Below are 19,957 nucleotides of genomic sequence, written 5' to 3' on the forward strand. Positions count from 1 at the left end.
TAACGTACGTACGTACGTAACCGTACCCGTACCGTACCGTACGTAACGTAACGTAACGTAACCGTACCCGTACCGTACGTACGTACGTACGTACGCGTCTCTCTCTCTCTCTCTCTCTCTCTCTCTCTTCTCTCTCTCTCTCTCTCTCTCTCTCTCTTCCTCCTCTCTGCCTCCTTCTTTCTCTCTCTTGTTCGCGATCGAAAACAACAGATCCGACGTTGCCTAATGGAGAGAATACCGATTTACTGTACTCCGCCTTCACATCGCTTGTCCGAGGGTCGACAATTCATCGGGAATTGAACAGTTCCGGCGAGCACGAAATCTGAAGACTCGTTCGGACCTCGTGCCGAGCGAGGGGTCAATGGCGTATTTATGTTTGTTTATTATGATGATGGTTCTTCCAGGAAGCTGGAATCGTTGGAAAGCCAACGCTCCTCCTTGTGCGATCGCGACATTCGCGACAACGATGACGACACGATAAAGGACGAGTACCTCCGCATCAGCCGCGGAATCAAAACACAAACACAATAAAACTGTTATATACTCACCGTTCCTCGCGTTGTCCACTGCTCCTCTTCCACCGCGTGTCTCCTCCGTCTCTTCACGATCGTGCCACCCCTTGGGTAATCCACGGCGAGGCTGGACACATACGAAGCCCAGGACTCCGAGAATGTCGATCGTGGAGTGGGCTAGTGATTGTCCGTTGTCGTACGGCGCGTCTCTATCGCGAGCACGAAACCGACGGCCACACGGCGCATCGCGCGCGCACAACGCTCGACGAGATGCACCCACGGAACGCGAACTGACAGCTATCGCGCGCCGTTCATTATCGGAGGGGAAGAGAGAAGAGAACCACCTTCACCTGCGCTCGCGCCGCTCACGACTGCTCCGCTTCTACGCTACTCTGCTCTTGCTAGTTGCTCTTGCGCGCGACCGGCCGGCAACCAACGGCGCCGATGCACACCGCACACCGCACGTTGCCCTTCTCCAAACTGATCCGCTCTTCGTCACCGTCACCATCTTCGCGAGGCACCGCCAATAATGCCAGCACTGCCTCGCGTTCGACCAATCAGTATCTCGCTACTCGCTACTACGATTTCTTGTTTCCGACTCCGCCATAAAGTTTCACCATATGATTAGGCGCGCTGAAATCTGAAAATATAATTTCTTTTCTTGATTGAGAAATAGAAAAAGATGGAATGAAGGCGAATAGCTATTGTTTTATTATTATTACAACTTAGATGTTACGAAACATTTCATTTTATTATTTGTCTCAGGAAAATATGTGCGTTATATTTAAAGAGAATGCGATATATTTATGAGAATTCATTCCTCTGAAGTAACTCTTGATAAAATATAGAGAATGTTATAATTAATAGAGAATTATTATAGAAATAATTAGAGAATATATATAATTTGTCGTTATTGATAATTTTACGAATTTAATTAATTGTTGAAAATATTTATTGAGTGATAAATGGAAACTTTTTCAATGAAAAGAATTGTATATGAAAAAAATATCAAAATCGGATTTAATTATTATGATCAGCCTTTGTTTTAACCACCTTTTGTTTTAAAAAAAAATATATATGTAACGTTTTCTAAAGAAACTTGTGAATATTAATTTTCAAAATTTAGAGGTAAGTTGCTGATTGATGGAAAATTTCTAATGGTGGTTTTATATTGGCTTATAAAATTTAGAATAAATTTCTAATGAAACCGATCAATATATAATCTAATCTAACCGATCAATAACAGATTTTACTGGATCTCCTGTCGCATTTAATGTCGCGTGATTCGGACGGCAGTGAGAGCGAGAAATGAACAAAGTGTAGACTGTAGACTAGACGATAGAACTATCTTCTGTGGAACCACGAATGGAGCGACGCAAATCGTCAAATCCGGGATGCGTTAACTCACTCGGCGCTTACAACACTCACTAGAAAATTATTTATCCTTGTTCAACATTCGATAAACAACAAAGATGAAATGATTCCACAATCTGTCGCAAGCTTGCATTTTGAAATCAACACTTCATATTGACTGTCGCGACAAACTTGCAATCAGCTTGTGCAACTAATGTAGAACCGGCTAAAGACGCGTTCTACTTTAAGCCAATTTGACAGCCAATCTGAAGCTTGCATTTTGAAATTAACGCTTCATATTGGTTGTTGTTGTCGCAACAAATTTGCGATCGGCTTGCAAGATCGGCTTGCTAATATAGAACCGGCTTCCGGTGACAAGGCGCGTATGATTCATCCACAAACAACGAACGCGACGGACGTGATCTAGAGAGCGATTAGTCCGTGGGGAAAACGGGCGATCTCTCGCGCGGAGCGGAGCGCGGAGCGGAGGTTGGCTGAATTCTCTCGCGAAGCAGAGTGTATTTTCGTTTATCGGGTAGACACGGCCGACACGGCACACACACGCTTTCCCTTGGTCGCAGCGCGCCGGATTACCGCTGAATCGTCCGACGGGTGATGAAAAGCTCGCGCCGCAGTTAAAAAGGCCGCGCCAAGCTCCACGTGAGTGACTCGCCCGCGTACGGTGCACGTTTGCCCCGCTGTACTTTAGGGGGGAAAAAAAATACAGTTTCTCGCCAGAAATACGAGATCATGGCGGTGCCCAACAGCGGTGTAGGTGAGTTATTTTATTTGAACGGCCCGTAAACATCCGGATAAACATTCTCCTTCTCGTTTCTCTCCCTTTTAATCGAATAATGAGATCCTCGAGATGGGACGATGCGACGATTGTCGTACTCGGCATTCTCGTACTACGCGAATTGACAGAGGATGGCGAGGATACCGCGAACCGTATTTCTCGTATAACGAGTCATCGAAACGGTAGACTCGATAATACATCCGTCGCGAGTTGGGATTATTCTTCTACGGTATCGCGGACTCTTCTCGGAACTCCCGATGATTCGAAAAATCGCAATGATGAAAAGGTTAACCCAGGTTAACCAAATCCTACCTCGTGCCCATAACCTGTATCGGCGCGAATATCGCGCGGGTATGTTGCAGCTGTTATGATTGCATTATAATTACTATGTTAATAAAGCAATTATATTTCGCGACAAATCTTGTCTTTTAAAATAGATTTACGATCTTTAAAATTATTTAGAAACTAGATTTAATGAATTATGATGATATAAGGTTTATATACTTATTAGATCATACACTTGACTATAAATATAAAGCATCCTGAAAAATTGATGTAAACGTTTTATATCTAACGAAAAATAATTTAAAATTATGTTGAGAAATAATAAGTGTTATACCTGTGCCTTCCCTATACAATATTTATTTGTTATTATTGACAATTTTAATATATTATTTTCCTTTGATTTTATCATTGCTAATATTCTTTTGAAGGAATAATTTGAGGATATTTTATATTTATGATCACGTATGTTATTCCACATAATACTTCTCCGAGAGATATTCTAGGGAATGGAGAATACGTCTTCAGAATATAAGAAGTTAGGTTATAAGAAAGATCTCTGTGATTAAAATGTTTCTTGGAGATTATATTATATAGGATAGAATTCAAGGATTTCAGAAACTCTCTTTATAATTTCTTAATCTCTAGCTTATAAACCGAATATATGTGAGATGAGGCTCAAGGTCAAATTTATATTAATTACAGCCATGTTCTAATAAGGATGGTTTATAAGAGACACAGATACAGTGAATCCACACAGATACATTACTCCTTATGGGCTTTCTACAATAAATCATCATCCACCATTATCTAAGCTTAAGCTGTAAGAAATTGACTAATCACAGTCAAATGTTAGAAGAATAATCAAGTATCATTGATCAATTTCTTATAGCTTAAGATTTAAAGCTTAGGTAATAATTTATTGTAGAAAATACATTATTGTTTGCCAATGATAAAGAAAGATGAAGTGACACTGTCTTTTGCTGAAAAAATAACTAATATATTGTTAGTTCTTAAAATCTATAATTTACATTATATATACAATAGATTTTCAATACTAGCAGTTTATGTTTAAATACAATTTACGAGTTGCTTGCTCTTATACCGAGCCCTTATACATTACCCTTCAAATCCTGTTTCAGTTATGCCCCGAAACTTTAGACTTCTAGAGGAGCTAGAACAGGGCCAGAAAGGTGTAGGTGATGGCACGATCAGTTGGGGCCTGGAAAATGACGATGACATGACTCTCACGCATTGGACTGGTATGATAATTGGACCACCTAGGGTAAGATACCTTTTACTAGTGTAGTTTGTCATCGTTGCGATAACACATATCATCTTTTTATGTTTACGTTTTATAAGATATAAATTTGCTTTCAAGAAAATGTAAATACAAACTAATCTACATTACGATACTTATGTTAATATATATATATATATTTTATTTTTCTCACATCAATATCAGATAAAATTTCCATGACACTTAAATGAATAATTGTTAAAAACAATTTTTATAAATAGTTTGAGTTATAAATAGTTGATTAATAATAATTATATATTTTATATTGTTAAAATATTCATATATATTGGAACAAAAATATGACTGTAGGAATTGCATCAAATGTGATTCTACAAAAAGTTTAATTTTTTGAAATATTTTGTTGATATGTAATTAATATGTCATATCTTTTAGACACCATATGAAAATAGGATGTATAGTTTGAAAATTGACTGTGGTCAAAGATATCCAGATGATGCCCCTAATGTAAGATTTTTAAGCAGAATCAATATGAATTGCATTAACAGTGCCACTGGAGCTGTAAGTATATAAAATTGCAGTGTACATTTCTATTAAGATAAAGAACATATGTACTTAATGTAACATGAAATTTTCATACAAGGTGGATAATCGCAGCGTTCCGGTCCTTGCAAAATGGCAACGAGAATACACAATTAAAACAGTTCTTCAGGAACTCCGTCGTTTGATGACGTTGAAGGAAAATATGAAACTTTCTCAGCCTCCGGAAGGCAGCACTTTTTAGCCTAACCGTATGAACAGAGATATCTTCCTTTTTGCAATAGCATGAGGCGAGATTTAATAAAGGTACCAAATAATATTAAAAGGGTGCCCGCTGAAAATATATGTTAAAAAAGAAATAAAAAAAAACTCGAAAAAAACAGCTTTGTGAAAGAAAGGAGGTAATAGCTTGGAAAGTTGAATGAGTGTATCGAGTTCATGTATAGATTAGATAGAAAAAAATGACAAAAACGCATTTGTCAAGCACAGCTGGTTCTTTGTCGGAATTTTTCACTAAAAAGTAGTAGTATTTTCCTGGAACCCCGATTTCATTGCATATAATTACATCATATTCGCGCACGAGATAATCCAATACGGATGCGAATTGATTTAAGAAAACTTTGCTCCAGCTTTTCAAGCTAGTACAATGTAAAGCGGAAAAAATCCATATTTTGAATCTTAAAAAACTGGAGACACAGTCTATGTAATAAAAATGAATAATCAGTAAGAATAACTTATGCCTTTAAAGTTTTTTAATGAGAGAAGAAGAGTAACGTCTGGTATTGCCGTTATAAGATTTCTCTTCTGTTTGCGCGCAAGTGCCATTTCATCTCTTACAGAGGTGTCTCTCTCTCACTCAATGCTGCGGTAGAAAATTTGTGAATTTTGGACCATCGTAAATCTGTATGTCTATTTTATTTTTCCGTACTGCATATACTGTTTAAACTAGCGATTTACAATGAAATAACGTATATGTCTGAAAAATTATGTCCTTAAAAAAACGGCCTCTCTCTCTTTCACGCTAAACGAATTGCGTTTCGTAATTGATGAGGAGACGTCGCTTTGTAATTGAAGCATGCATAAATTTGATTTGTAATATCGTATATAGCGAACAATATATACAATGCTGCATGGTAAAGTACATCAATGTATGAAGCATCGTGTGAATGAGATCTTTTAGTCGATATCATATTTAGACATATTGAAAGTATACTACTTACCAATGTGTATTTGATTGTTAAAATGCAACAGGATTATAAAGTATGCAGATAAATAATGCTTACTGTTTAACCCAAAAGCTTCATGATTGATGTATTGTGAATATTAATTTTGTTATAATTCTCCGAATCATAATCTAATTCCTAACATTACTTTGTAAAGTACAAGAGTTGCGTATTATAACAAAATCAGTTTATTTTAATCTTTAGTGCAATCACTATAAATTCATGAATATTGTTGCTATAAATCGAATTATATGCGATCTATTAATGATTGATGATGTTTAAGTAAATATGTTCCAGGAAGAAAATAATTGTTATTACAATGTCAAGATTTATATTATTCAATTAATCGAAAGGATGTTTTATATCTAAAATTTCATCAAAGTAGATTTTGAAATATCTCCACGTTTAATTGTATAAATATTTTCTAATTACTCGAACGAAAATTATACATACCTCTTTATCCGCTTTGCATTTCAGTATTACACTATCGATAATATAATAGTGTAATTTATAAATCATCCTATTAAAAGAATAACAAGTTATAGCTCCATGTGGACGAAAACAAGCTTAAGGAGAATAAAGTGATTTCCTTAGAAGTAAGCGTTTCCTATGTTTCTTACCCATATATTAGCGACTTTTTTTAACTTTTGAATAAATCATTGTTTTATTGAAATTAAATAACTTCGTAACATATTCAGACTTTTGCAGATATTTTATCCTTAATCTTCGAAAATGAGTTAGATGAAAACTTTTAATTGAAATAATTTGTAAAAAATATTGCATAATTGCATAATAAAAACTAAAAAACTTACCAATAATAAATAAGAATGATATGTTCATTTAATTGAAATATATATATCCTTTGATCTTGTAGACTTAAATGTGTCCATAAATATCTCTATCATTTTGTGAGTTACTTAAGATTGTAAATAAATCATGTCTCATCAAGGGAGTGGACATTACTTATGTTTAACAATTTATTTAAATCAGACGATGACTCCATTTGGTAACTATGTACAATATTTAATTTAATAGATTTTGGTAGTGATGACAAATTGACAGTTCGTCAAATATATGAATAAGTTTAAATCTTCAGAGAGGAGCCACAACTTGCCGGATACATTGTTTAAATTGCGAAACTACATTCTGATACCAGCACAAAAGCTAACATCACGGCGTCAATTTCCAAGTGGCTAACGATATTTTTTGGGAACAAACATTAGTTTTGTACTCTTTACAGTCAACCACTTGTGTCGCTTAAGATAGTATGTAGTAACCAAGAGAATTGCAAATATTCCAAGACCCTATAAACAATCAACGTTAAAATAATTAAGATAAAATGATAAAGTAAAATAAAATTCGCAGTGATATTCAGTTCACCTTAATAGTCATTTGTTTTCGTTCATCAAATTCATGATTGGCAGTCCACATTAGGAATGTGGTAATATCTTTTGCTACTTGAGAAGCAGTTGCTGGAGTACCATCTTCATATTCTAAGATTTCGTTATAAATAGCCTATATGAAGGAATAGAATTGATTTATTATTATTTTTATTATTATTAATGGATGTATCAAGTTCAGTTAAATTATATCAGCTTGTATATAAAAAAAATGTGAATGACTCACTTGTGCCATACCAATGGCACCACCTGGAAAATATGGATTGAAATATTGTCCGTCTCTTAAAGTTATACCAGCTGGTGCATCACAATATCCAGTTAGCAAAGAAAAAACATAGTTCTGAAAAATATGTAAAATATATTTTTAATTAAATTGGTATTAATAGAAGTACTTTTATCAAAAATTTCAATGGAAATCGATTAAAAATTTAATTTCTTGATTGCATAAATTCTATATATTATTAAAAATTTACTTGCCTCTCCATTGTGCCTGGCATTTATTATGTAAGATAAATCAGGTGGATAAGCACCATTATTCGATGCCCTGGCAGCTTCTTCATTCGGATATGGAGATGGCATATAATCATACAATTTTCCTGGACGTTTATAATACTCTCCTACGTCGTTAGGGCCATCTTCTACCTACGTATCACATAGAAGTTTGTTACTATATTAAATCTTGTATTTTACACAATTATAAATATACGAGATATTTCTCATAGTAATAATTTCTCATAATATTATAAAAGATAATACCATGACTTCTTCCGCGAGAGCTTTGGCTTCTGCTTCGGTATGAGTAACATCAACAAGGTGACGATATGCCACATATTGCAAACTGTGACAAGCTGCACATACATTCTTGTAGACTTCCCATCCTCGTCGCATGCTACAAAAAAAAATTAGATTAATAACAATAACACATATGCATAATTCATTGTTAGTATTTAAGAATTATACCTAGCATGATCTAATGAATTGAACCATCCATAAAAATCCCATTTATACATTGGAGGATGAGCTATCAATTCACCAGCTTTTACCGAGCTATCTAAAGCATAGATGAAGGCACTGATGCCTCCGGCAGTTACTCCTAAGCATGTTAATAACTGTAATTAAAAATGTTACAAGTAGGTTTCATCATTTTTTTTAATAATATAATTTGTATAATATTGTCACATATTATATAACATTGTTGTATATTGAAAATATAGGTAAAATTATCTAGTAATATAGATAAAACTAGTCTGTTAACTTACTAATATACTAATATATGCAGTTTGAGGGAATGCAAAATTGATTCTGACATTAAAGGGATTGGATATGGTTGGGATGTCTCTTGGTCCAAGTTAAATTAAATTCACATACCATTTTCCGACTCCTAGGCCATTCTTTTATAGTGGAAAAATTACTGGTCTGCAAAAACAAAATTTAAAATTCAAGTATAAAAAGTTTAACATATTCCACAATGGGAAGAAAACTATTTGCAATGTTATTCTACACGTATTCATATTTCTATTTTCTTCCTTCCTTTACAAACAATTCGATTTTACTATAATTATTTAAAAATTTAAACATATATAATATCTTTTATTTAAAAAATTATTAAATTATTTAAAAAATATATATATTTCTTATTTATATGTCATTTTAAATAATTGTTATAAAATATTCACAAGAGATCTTTTGTATATCAAATACAAATTGAACAATGTCTATCTAATAGTTCTTCAAGTTAAAGATTAATATATATGCTCTTAGATTAATATATATTCTTATAAATCTTAATATGATCTAATCATAATATGATATAATCAAGTAAAAAAGAACATACTTAATGAACTGTTGAGCATAAGTACATTCTTTAATCAACATTTAACACTGACAATTGATGACATGACAACACAATTGTCTACAATTAGGCGATAAAATTCATTCATACAAATTTTGTGGTGACAGCGAACAATATAGTCACTTGTGCCACTGGCCGCGAATAATGCATTGGTAACGCATGTTTGATATCATGGCAGCATCCCGGATTTTCTCGATATCGCTCACTATTACATAACATCTATTGAAGTGCCATCGAAATCGTTATCGCGTTGACGTCGCGTGCCTTCAGGCTCTTCGCCAGCGTCTCGACGTGCAAGAAAGTTCTGCAGGGAACGATATCACCAAGAAGAAGTGACATTAGCAGACAGTACTGTGCCCTCAACGCGAGGCCACGGGTCAATATTGGTTAACATCAAGTATGTTGACATGAACGACGCGATGTTATGACGATTTTCGCAAGGAAACGCATATAGTTATTTAGAAACGTCAGATATTCGCGTTTATTTACTTACCTGGCCGATCAACGTGCCATAATTCGGTTTTAGAAGACCCGATTTACAAATCCGACCTAACGTCGCCGCCATGTTGGACATAGGTGCAATGCGTAAAGGGTTATGCTAGTCAGTGTACGGTCCGCTGGACGTTGATGGACAGTTGACGAAGAATTAGTCTCGTGATTGTTGCAAAAATCCTTCTGTGATTATTCCGACTTTTTGGAACGGTCGAGAACCTGAGAGAGAGAGAGGTTAAAATATCAGTGGAGAGAACACCGTGAAAACGATTTCGGTCGACGCCGTCGGCGAACCTGCGCAGGCTCGCCAACATTGCAATATGATCATTTAAACTTGAATAGGCACGATAATCTACATTTATAATATACGGAATTTTTTTGTATTTAAATTCATATGTATGTCATTTTTATTATATTTATGTCACCATATTAAATTATATTAAATTATATTTATATTATATTTATATTATATTTATTATTACATTACACTAAATTAGTGTACATTTAAAAAAGAGCTACTTTATATATAAAGTATATCTATAATCATCAACTTTAATAATGAAATCATATATAATGAAATGTATATTCTGTTAAATAACGATATTATTATTGAATATTTAATTGTTCAAAATATTTCGATTTAACTTACCTACTATTTATTTTTTTCTATTTCTTGACTTTTTATGCTCGAATTTATTGCCAGAATTGGGCAGACGTATACTATAAATATTAATTGTTATTTATATCATTGAAAGAATATTAAAAGATAATTTTCCGAGAGTTAATTTAATATGGATCTGACTCGTTTATAAAATCATATATTAATTTTATAATTTATTACCCTATTAATGTTTTGTGTAAATATTATATGGCGCAATGGTATTGCATATTTCTATAAAACCGTATTTTCAATCATTAGTCAATAATACTCATAATATGTAATTCGTAGGAAATATTATGACATATCATATATTACATATTATACGTAAATAATAATAAATCATAAAAATTTATTAATGCCCGTATTTATATAGTCAGGCCTTGTATTTAAGGAAGCCTTAAATGTAAGGCCTGAAATTTATCTTTAGATACGAATTATTTCATTGGCTACTAAGCATCTAAAGATAAATTTAAGGATCAACGAGAATGGATTAAAATGGATTAAAATTTTCTTCTATCCGAATGCGTATTTTAAATAGCGAATATTTTTTTTGGATTCAATTAGATTCAATTAGATTCAATTGAATGCAATTGGATTGAAAATCTGCATTTCTTATTCAAAATTTTGAATTAAACAGTATTCTGTTCGCAATGCACAGAAAAAGCTAATATTTTTAGATTGAAAGGCATAGAGATATGCTCCATGCAATTCCTATAAATGAATAAAAATGCGTTCAGGATTGAAAAGCATTCATTTTAACATTCGTAAATCAATATTTCTGAAAATCTGAATCCATTTCAATTAATTTCCAATTCGTTCTCGTTTGCTGGGGAAGCCTTCTTAAGTATAAGATCTGACTATGAAGTAGTAATAGGGCATATGATTTAGGCATAATGAAAATAATAAGGAATAAAGAATAAGAAATAATAGATTTTACCTATCAGAAACTGGATACATCGGAATACATAGTTTCTGATAAGTTATAAGATAAGAAATCTGTTATTCCTTGCTGCTTATTCCTTTCTTATATCTGAATTCTTATTCCATTGCAGGCTAATCGGATGATTGAAACAATTGCTAATGTCAGTAATTATTAATAATTATTCCTAGGCCCGACACTGTTTATGTTAAGAGTTACATAATAGGGACCTGATATCTTTGGATATATCTCATTTATCATACAAATTTTTCAAACATATCGATTATTTAAAAATGAAAAAATTCTCCAATCTCCATAAATTCTCTGCCTTGTAGTCTATCAGTATCCTTAAAAATTTGTCGTACAAATGAAATAATATCCTTTATTGTGTACACACTCCTGCGAAGCATCGGAAATATTTTCGCCATTTGAGGATAACCCCGGAGCCTGGAGGGTGCGCGTGCGAGCATTCGGGCGCATGCGCCGCGCGTCGTTGGCACTCTTGGCAAGTAGTCCGCCGCCGACCATTGCTGTCAGCTGGACGATTTCGTCAGATGGTGTCGTGAATCCCATAAAATCACATCGATCGGAGCGCGACGGAGTCAGAGTCAAGATGAGCGGTGGTATGCCAGAGCTGGGCTCGAAGATCAGCTTGATCTCGAAGGCAGATATTCGTTATGAGGGTCGTTTGTTCACCGTCGATCCACAGGAGTGTACGATCGCTTTGGCTAACGGTGAGTAGCACGGCGGAAATCCAAGATGGACTCCCGCCGCACCGTATCCACCGTACCATCCCGCCGCCACTACTACCGCCACTATCGCCGCCGAGATTCTCGTATCTCATGTTTCTCTCGTTATCTACTCCACGAGATTGTCCGCTCGACCGGCTAGAGTCTCCGTGATCGGTGGTAACATCGCCGAGTCTCCCTGTTTTCTGTCACTAGGCGCGGAAACCTTTATATGATTCATTACGTTCGCGTTGTCGCGAACAAACATAGAGGTCATATTTCCGTAACTCCGTAGAAAGTCGCTCCGGAAAGCTGCTCCGAAATGCACAAATTCAGAATCCCATCCGGACTGTCTGTCGATGCCGTTCCGCCGGCTTCATGCCGACCGCGTCGTCGAGTCGCGTATCATGGAGAATCTTTGGAGAAAGTCGCCGACATCCGCGATTCGGCGGCATCGCGTGTTGCAAAACAACCGGGGTCGCGGCGACCTGTAATCGTAACGTATATTTCTCGAACAGTCGATATCGGAACTCCATTGGCCCTAATTTCCGTTGAGACGATCCATCAATCACGCTAATGCGTCGCGTTTTGATCCGCACATTTGGCGCAAACGCCGAATGCCGGAACTGTTACGGATCGCTTGATCTATGTAAGATTATGTCGCGGTTTCGCGGTTAGCAATCATCGAAGTTATCGGACAAAAATCGAGTCGTCCTAAACCGTTGAAATTTTCACGATGTTAGTAGTAGGTTATCGATATATAGGATATAGTCAACGCGATGTTGCAAATGCTTTGAAGCGTTTTTTAATTGGTTAGTTTGTAAAATTCTTTCTTCTAATTGATCCATCAAACGCTTCAAAGCATTTGTAGCGAGACTTTGATCACAGCCATAGTAATAGATAAATTTGGCAATTCCAAAATTCTAATATGGACTTCGACAAATACAAGTTCGCCGTATAATACTTTAAAAACTTAAATAATTATCTGCTAGTACGTTATATTGATACTGAGGATGTAATTTTGAATTTAGGTTTGGTATGTATAACGTTTGTATGGAATGTTTGTCTCTTTCTTCTGTCGAATGTTTACATGTCCTTGTCTCCTTGTCCCCTTGGTTTTGCTGAATAGATAATGACTTTAGAGAATATTTCAGTTAGGAACAAATATTATTCTTGGAAATGTACTACTGGAGTCTCATATCACATGTACAAATATAAAATTTCTCTTTTCATAATATTAATCAATGTGTTGAAAAAAATAGATACTGCACAAATTTATTTTCTACAATGAATGTAACCTAAATATTAGTATTGTTAATATAAAGAATTTGAACATTAGGTGTCTATTTTTTTATCTATTTTATTTCAAGTATTAATAAACAAATAAAGATCTATTTAATTAAAATTTATTTAATCTAATAAGGATTTAATTAATTTAATAAAAAATTGTAATGGTGAATCTTTAATTACGATAATTTGAAATAACTATTTTGTTACTTTCATAGTGCGTTCCTTTGGTACGGAAGATCGAGAAACTCAACTTCCTGTGGCACCACAAAATCAAGTATATGAGTATATTCTGTTTCGCGGATCAGACATCAAAGACATCAGAGTCGTCAACAATGTTAGTTCTATCCCCAACGATCCGGCTATCGTGCAGGTAATTATTAAATTTTTATATTCTTTGTACAGAAATGTGTTTTAAATTAACAGAATATATAAATATAATAATTAATAGAATCTAAAAATGAATTCAATTATAATATGTTAAATATGATAAATTTTAGCTGATTTTGATTATCATTGTTTGTAGATGACGGTGCAGCCATCTATGGGTCAGCAGTCGTATCAACCACAGCCTAGCTATGCTCATCCGATGATGGGTCAGATGGGTCCGATGGGTGGTCAATATGGAGCCCCCTATGGCATGGGTATGGGAGCTATGGGCCCGGTAATGGGAATGCCAACTGCAGCTAGAGATCCTCGCGGAGCAATGAATAAACAGCCAAGTGAGTTGAGCTTGGGCTCCGCTGAACCCAATGCCATCTCTATCCCAAACTCACTGCCAACAGCCAATATCGACCCATTACCAAAAGATCAATCTCTGGAAGATGGTAACTGTTTTTGCTATGAAGTATCCCTTGCCTTGCTGGCATGCTTGTTGCTGCTCCTGTTTTGGTAATGCTTTTCTCTATTGCGTTTCACGCTCTCAGAAAATGACATAAATTGTTGTTATGCATTCTGGAATATGTAATGATATATTTTGATATCTTTTTAAATACATTATTTATAATTAACATTATAGTAACAAATTTGCAATTATTCTATTAACAAAAGTCTACTTACTGTCTTTTTTGCACACTTATGTAGATTTTTAATATCTTGCAATCTTCATGCTTTGCTTATATGCCTTCTATATATAATATATATTTATATGCATTTTAATGAAATATAATTTTAAATCAATAGCAATGTGCATTTACATGTATAATAAAATTTGTATATTTTTGAAATTTTTATATTTTTGTAAATTTTGAAAAATCTTAATAAAAAATATACATATATTTATTAACATTTTTAATCTGTATATATACAATTTGGTTTAACGTTTCTCTTTTCTAAAATCGATAGAAAATATTTTTGCATCTGCATGCTTTTCTCAATTTTATTTCATTTACGCTTAAATTATAATGTGTAACAAAATAGCAATTACAGTAATAATAAACAATAATAATTGTTTATAAAAATCCTCTAGAGATTTATTTTACATTAGACACGCGAAACTTTTGTAGAAGTTAGTAGCAGTCTTTCATTTCGAACTTTGGGAATGAAAAGTTTGTGTTTATTTTCTTGTACTAAAGTTTCGTGTTGGACTAGAAATGCTTGCAATTTTGGTCGGCTATTTGGTCTCCATAGATTAATAAAAATGTATTTATTATGTGACACATTCACATGTTGCGATAATAGGTGTACTAGACCTCATCAGTGGTGGTTCCCGTTCTACCACTCCTACATCATCCTTATTGACAAGGAAAAGTCCAACTATGGATCAAGGTATTCAGGTAGGACACGAACAACAGCAGCAGGGCAATAACATTGGCAAATTGAATGACAAGACAAATATCAGGACCGTCCAACCGCCTCGTCGAGACCATGATAGGTATTTCATTTAGGAAATTAATTTTCTTTTTATAAATGAAACTATAATAAGTGTATGCATATAATAGTTTTATCTTCTAGTATCCTGATATTAAAAATACAATTGTACTTCACAATTTTATTTGCTTGACTTGTTAGATTTTTTTGTTTATACAAACATAAAATGATTCTACATAGATTTATATTATTGTTGTTGAACTGATGATATAGCTTCATAAAATTTTGATAAATAATTCGTTTATTATGTTTAGCCACGGAGGTACCAAAAACAACGCGGGTATGTCTCATCAATATAATGATACGAAGAGGGACATGAAACAAGATGGCCAAAATCAAGGTCATATGCAGGGTGGTCGAGGCAACCGTGGTGGTTGGGTAAACCGCGGCAACATGAGAGGTCGAGGAGGCCGAGGAGGTCGAGGACGTGGTGGTTTCCGTACGAATCAAGCGAACAACTTGGATGGCATCAAGCCTAAGATGAAGTTTGATAACGACTACGATTTTGAACAAGCTAATACTCAGTTCGAAGAATTGAGGTGAGCATAAACGATCACTATGAACACTGATAATTCTGCATGGTTACGTGCCGGATTCATTTCAAGTAATTGTTGAAATGACCAATGTGGAGACCATGCAAAAGTAAAGTTAGTGCGAATTTAAAGCAATCGTAATTTCAACAAATACGAATCGCTTACGCATCGCATTAACATTGTTTTATAAAATTATGTTTCAATGATTTAATTTATATGTTAATATAACATTTATATCATATCGTAGGTCGCAATTGGCGAAAACGAAAATCGATGGTACTGACAATGAGAAGAAAGACGACAGTGGAAACGAGACAGGTGCTGGTGAAGGTGAACCCGAGGAGGAACCGGAAATTGTTCACTACGATAAGTCGAAATCATTCTTTGATAATATTAGCTGTGAAGCTGTTGAAAGGAGTAAAGGGTAAGCTTTATTGAGAGAATATTTAAATACCGTATATAAATTCATAGTACAGCTATGGTTTTTAATTTTTTTTAATGAAAAAAAATTATTGAATTTTATGAAATGTTTTGTATACGATAAATGTATAAATATATAAATTTTTTTCAGGCGATTCCAACGTACGGATTGGAGAACAGAACGAAAACTGAATTCAGAAACATTCGGTGTAGCTTCTACAAGACGCGGTACATTCCGCGGCCGTGGTTACTACGGTCGCGGAATGGGAGGCATGTTCAGAGGTAGTAGTGGCGGCAATAACGCTGGATTCCGCGGTGGCTATCGAGGTAGCAGGGGCGGTAATCGCAAACCCCCTAACCAACTACAGAATAACACGGGGAGTCAAAATCGCGCGACCAACGAACAGTCTGCTTCTCAATCACAGGCAAAAGTTATCTAAATGAAAAAAGAATCTAATTTGTCATCGGTATGGCATAAAAGAGTAAAATATGCTGAGGAGAGAATAAAGCGATGTGCTGCTATGTATAAGTATACACAACATAGATTAAGATTTTTACGATATGTGCTCTACGTTATGGACTGATTTGGATTAGAATTTGGCAGTCGAATAACACAGAAGATACATACGGCCGGATTAAATGTAGATTATATTATATAACGGAACGCGTTTGCAATCGCCAAATCGGTGATTACGTGTTAGGTGACAAGAATCGCACATATGGACGTTGCTGGCGCATATGACTCTTTGCATCGATATTTTGCGACTAGATGATCGGAGAAAGTACTTTTAGAGACAAATTTTCTTACCGCTTAATCGACAATGATCACGATGAATTGTTAAAAGAATAGAATGTTTTTGTTAGGGAAGTAAAGTCAATTATGATCTGATCGTTCCTTGGTCTTTTTTACATTGATACTTATTTGTGTAAATTCAGATGTCTAAATAATTAAGGAAGGAAATTACTTGTAAGAAGGCTAGTCATAAGTTTTACTTGAAATATGTCTGTTAACAAAATTCTTAATAGAATAATCTGAAACCGCTTTATAAACAATAGTATATTTGTTTATTAGTTAAGGAAAAAATTGTACAATTCAATCGTGATCATTCTTCAGTCGATTTTCTCAAGATTTGACTATATGATTATGGAATGGCTTTATGATGATGGTGACTTGATAATACTAGTCGTTATGGAATAGCTGGTTTGTATCCGTATATCGGAAGTGAATGGCAATAGACGTGCATAAAAGTACTTTCTCGTCAAAGTATGTAAAAATCGATTGTATCTAATTGCATTTGTCGAGAATAGAAATATCGTGAGCTATATAGTACAAGATAAATCTGATAAAAATTATATTTTTTTTCTTTTGTTTTGGTTTTTTTGAGTGTACGCAGACAAAGTTTTTCGAGTCCTCGGCACGAAGTTTATATAAACGTATAATTTTATTAGGGTGGATGAACATAAGTGGGAAATAAGTAAAAGCCAGTTTATATGAAAATTTTTGTATTATTAAATTGTAATCTTATTATCCGCCTACTCTTTCTTTGCAAGATCTGCATCTAGAATTAGAAAGATGTAAGTGTCAATCTTATTGTAAGTAACTAAGTTCTAAATCATGTTACATAATTGTCATCGTGTTTTGCAAATAAGGATTCCTCGATTGCTCTCATATGTATAAGAGTAGCTTAATTAGTAAAACTAAAATAGATATCTGCATTATAATCAGTAATTAATTATATCAGATATGAAATTTGTATGATGCTTATTAAAAGTAATTTTTTTCAAAAACATAATCTTAAATCAGTTTTTTTTTTTTTTTACTCTGAAAGTAGTTCTAGTATAACAATTTTCCAAGGAAAATTTATATTCAATATACATGTATACAAATAGAAAATATTTAAAATGCTAATTTATTATTAAATGACATAATATTCTATTACAATATTATGTACAATAATGACTATACATGTATATTTAAATGAAAGTAATTAATTTATTTTTTTCATAAATTTACCCAATCATTCCAATCTTGGAAATGCGCTTTATTAATGTATAAATATAAATGGGATCCAAGTATGCACAGGTCATGCAAATTTGGAAACCTATAACAAAGATTTTCAAAGCGTTAAACGCATAAAAATAATTTATTCATAATTTGATTATAATTAATTATTTACGCTCTCGAAGAATCCTTTTGAATGCACGAAGACGCTGTGAGTAGAATTGTGTTAAATGGCGATGCGAATAAGAATAAAAGCATGATAATATCCTTAAAAGTGTAAGACGTGGAAGATACAGAATAAGAACATTATTTGCGACTATTATTTTTCTATGGCTCGTACAGAGTCCCCAAACTCATACAAATATTATATATATATGTACACACAGACACACACACACACACACACACACACACGTATGTACGCAACTTGAGATTTACATAACTGATAAGCAAACCTCCAATAGGTTATCAGAGAAAATGCAGAGTGAAGTAAAAGGAAGGACTATAAAATGAAATAAATGAATAGAAAAAAAGATATGGTAAATTTAACTTTTAAGTTTCATGCCCTGAGCATGTGAAAAATTTATAATGTACGCGAGAATGGATTTTTGTTTTGTACAGCGGATATATTGTGATTTCCGATGGTGAATAATATTGAAATGATGAAATAACACGTCGTCGTGTCATTTCCGATCTCCTACACACTACTTTTCCAATAATCGAACGAAAAGTTTTCTTATTTCTTCACAAAGTTGTAACGTCGAGAACTGTAAGGCGCGGGTCGTCCTTCCCTGCCCTTCGACGAAATGCGCAAAATGTGAAAGATGACGGTTTACAAATTTAAATGCTAGATTACGCGAATTTTAAAGAGCGACTCGAGATATAAGAGATGCGTGTTGTGCAGTTTTTCAAAAAAGGAGATGTACTCAGATGTAAATAAAATTATATAACGTCTTTAATAGGACTCGAACATATGTTGTTGGTAAAATTATCATACGTATGGCGATACTAAAGTGTGCTGCGTATTACATGCGATGTGATTAGAATGTATGTAAAAAGGAAAAAACGGCGTCTTCCATGCGCTATATCTAGTGTTTTAAATGCTTGATAAGCGACACAGTAAACTAGAATGATTTATTACACACAATATCGCAAACATAGATTAACGGATTCCGTTTGTTTGTAACTTGAACCTACTTTGTTTTTTTTCTTTTTTTGCACATGGACTTCTCACGTCCGATATTTTTAAATAGCTCGAAAGTAATCAACGTTATTAATACATTAGAAATATAAATTCCCAGCATCAATATAATCGAAAGTCGCCATTTATAACGAATACGATTGTAATTTGCAGCATATAATGAGTTATAATCTTAAAAGTTCAATACGAAACTTGCATGAAAAATTTGAAGGTCTTATTTTCAGATTAGTTCATTTTTAAAAAATATTTATTATAAAATTTTTTTATCACAGGCACCTTCATACAATCAAGCGTTATTAATAATAAGAAATAAAAAAAAGATTGAACATGTATGCATGTATTTAAGGAAATTATGATGGAAACGTGAACCAGCGAATATAGTTGGATGGCTGAGGAAAAAGGAAATATGCATGAAACTTTGTAATACAAAATTATCTACGGAGAATCTCGGGAATACTATTTCCCGCGAAGTATCGCTTCGGTTGCATCTCGTCTGTGTCTACACTTCCGGTTACACTGATCTACATGTGAAATATCTTCTAATACAAAGTCTCCGGATGACGTTCGCCACGTGGATCAAAGATTTTCAACCCTAAACAGAGTGAGAGATCACGGTCGTGCGTCGATTA

General features: G+C 34.1%; 4 protein-coding genes across 4 annotated transcripts; 3 read left to right on the forward strand and 1 right to left on the reverse strand.

The window, feature by feature from the left end:
• The first annotated feature begins 670 nt into the window (after window positions 1-670).
• On the forward strand, window positions 671-1,824 carry LOC105619296. Its single transcript, XM_012200822.1, has 2 exons — window positions 671-1,012; window positions 1,759-1,824. The coding sequence occupies exons 1-2, from the start codon at window positions 671-673 to the stop codon at window positions 1,822-1,824; spliced, it is 408 nt and encodes a 135-aa protein (XP_012056212.1).
• A 791-nt stretch (window positions 1,825-2,615) lies between these two features.
• LOC105619307 (ubiquitin-conjugating enzyme E2 variant 2) lies at window positions 2,616-5,096 on the forward strand. The gene is made up of 4 exons (XM_012200833.1): window positions 2,616-2,640; window positions 4,086-4,228; window positions 4,637-4,762; window positions 4,845-5,096. The coding sequence occupies exons 1-4, from the start codon at window positions 2,616-2,618 to the stop codon at window positions 4,983-4,985; spliced, it is 435 nt and encodes a 144-aa protein (XP_012056223.1). The 3' UTR covers window positions 4,986-5,096.
• Window positions 5,097-6,927: 1,831 nt separating this feature from the next.
• Window positions 6,928-9,790, reverse strand: LOC105619317 (cytochrome c1, heme protein, mitochondrial). Its single transcript, XM_012200842.1, has 8 exons — window positions 9,710-9,790; window positions 8,733-8,780; window positions 8,325-8,473; window positions 8,121-8,253; window positions 7,842-8,006; window positions 7,591-7,704; window positions 7,345-7,479; window positions 6,928-7,268 (listed from the first exon to the last, which is right to left on the reverse strand). Exons 1-8 carry the CDS (start codon window positions 9,788-9,790, stop codon window positions 7,158-7,160), a joined length of 936 nt encoding a protein of 311 aa, XP_012056232.1. The 3' UTR covers window positions 6,928-7,157.
• A 1,976-nt stretch (window positions 9,791-11,766) lies between these two features.
• LOC105619329 (protein LSM14 homolog A-like) lies at window positions 11,767-16,565 on the forward strand. Its single transcript, XM_012200852.1, has 7 exons — window positions 11,767-12,022; window positions 13,522-13,676; window positions 13,830-14,130; window positions 14,984-15,176; window positions 15,427-15,711; window positions 15,953-16,129; window positions 16,277-16,565. Exons 1-7 carry the CDS (start codon window positions 11,767-11,769, stop codon window positions 16,563-16,565), a joined length of 1,656 nt encoding a protein of 551 aa, XP_012056242.1.
• The last annotated feature ends 3,392 nt before the right edge of the window (window positions 16,566-19,957 follow it).

The sequence above is a fragment of the Atta cephalotes genome (genome assembly GCF_000143395.1).
Source record: "Atta cephalotes unplaced genomic scaffold scaffold00002, whole genome shotgun sequence".
Taxonomy (NCBI): Eukaryota; Metazoa; Arthropoda; class Insecta; order Hymenoptera; family Formicidae; genus Atta; species Atta cephalotes.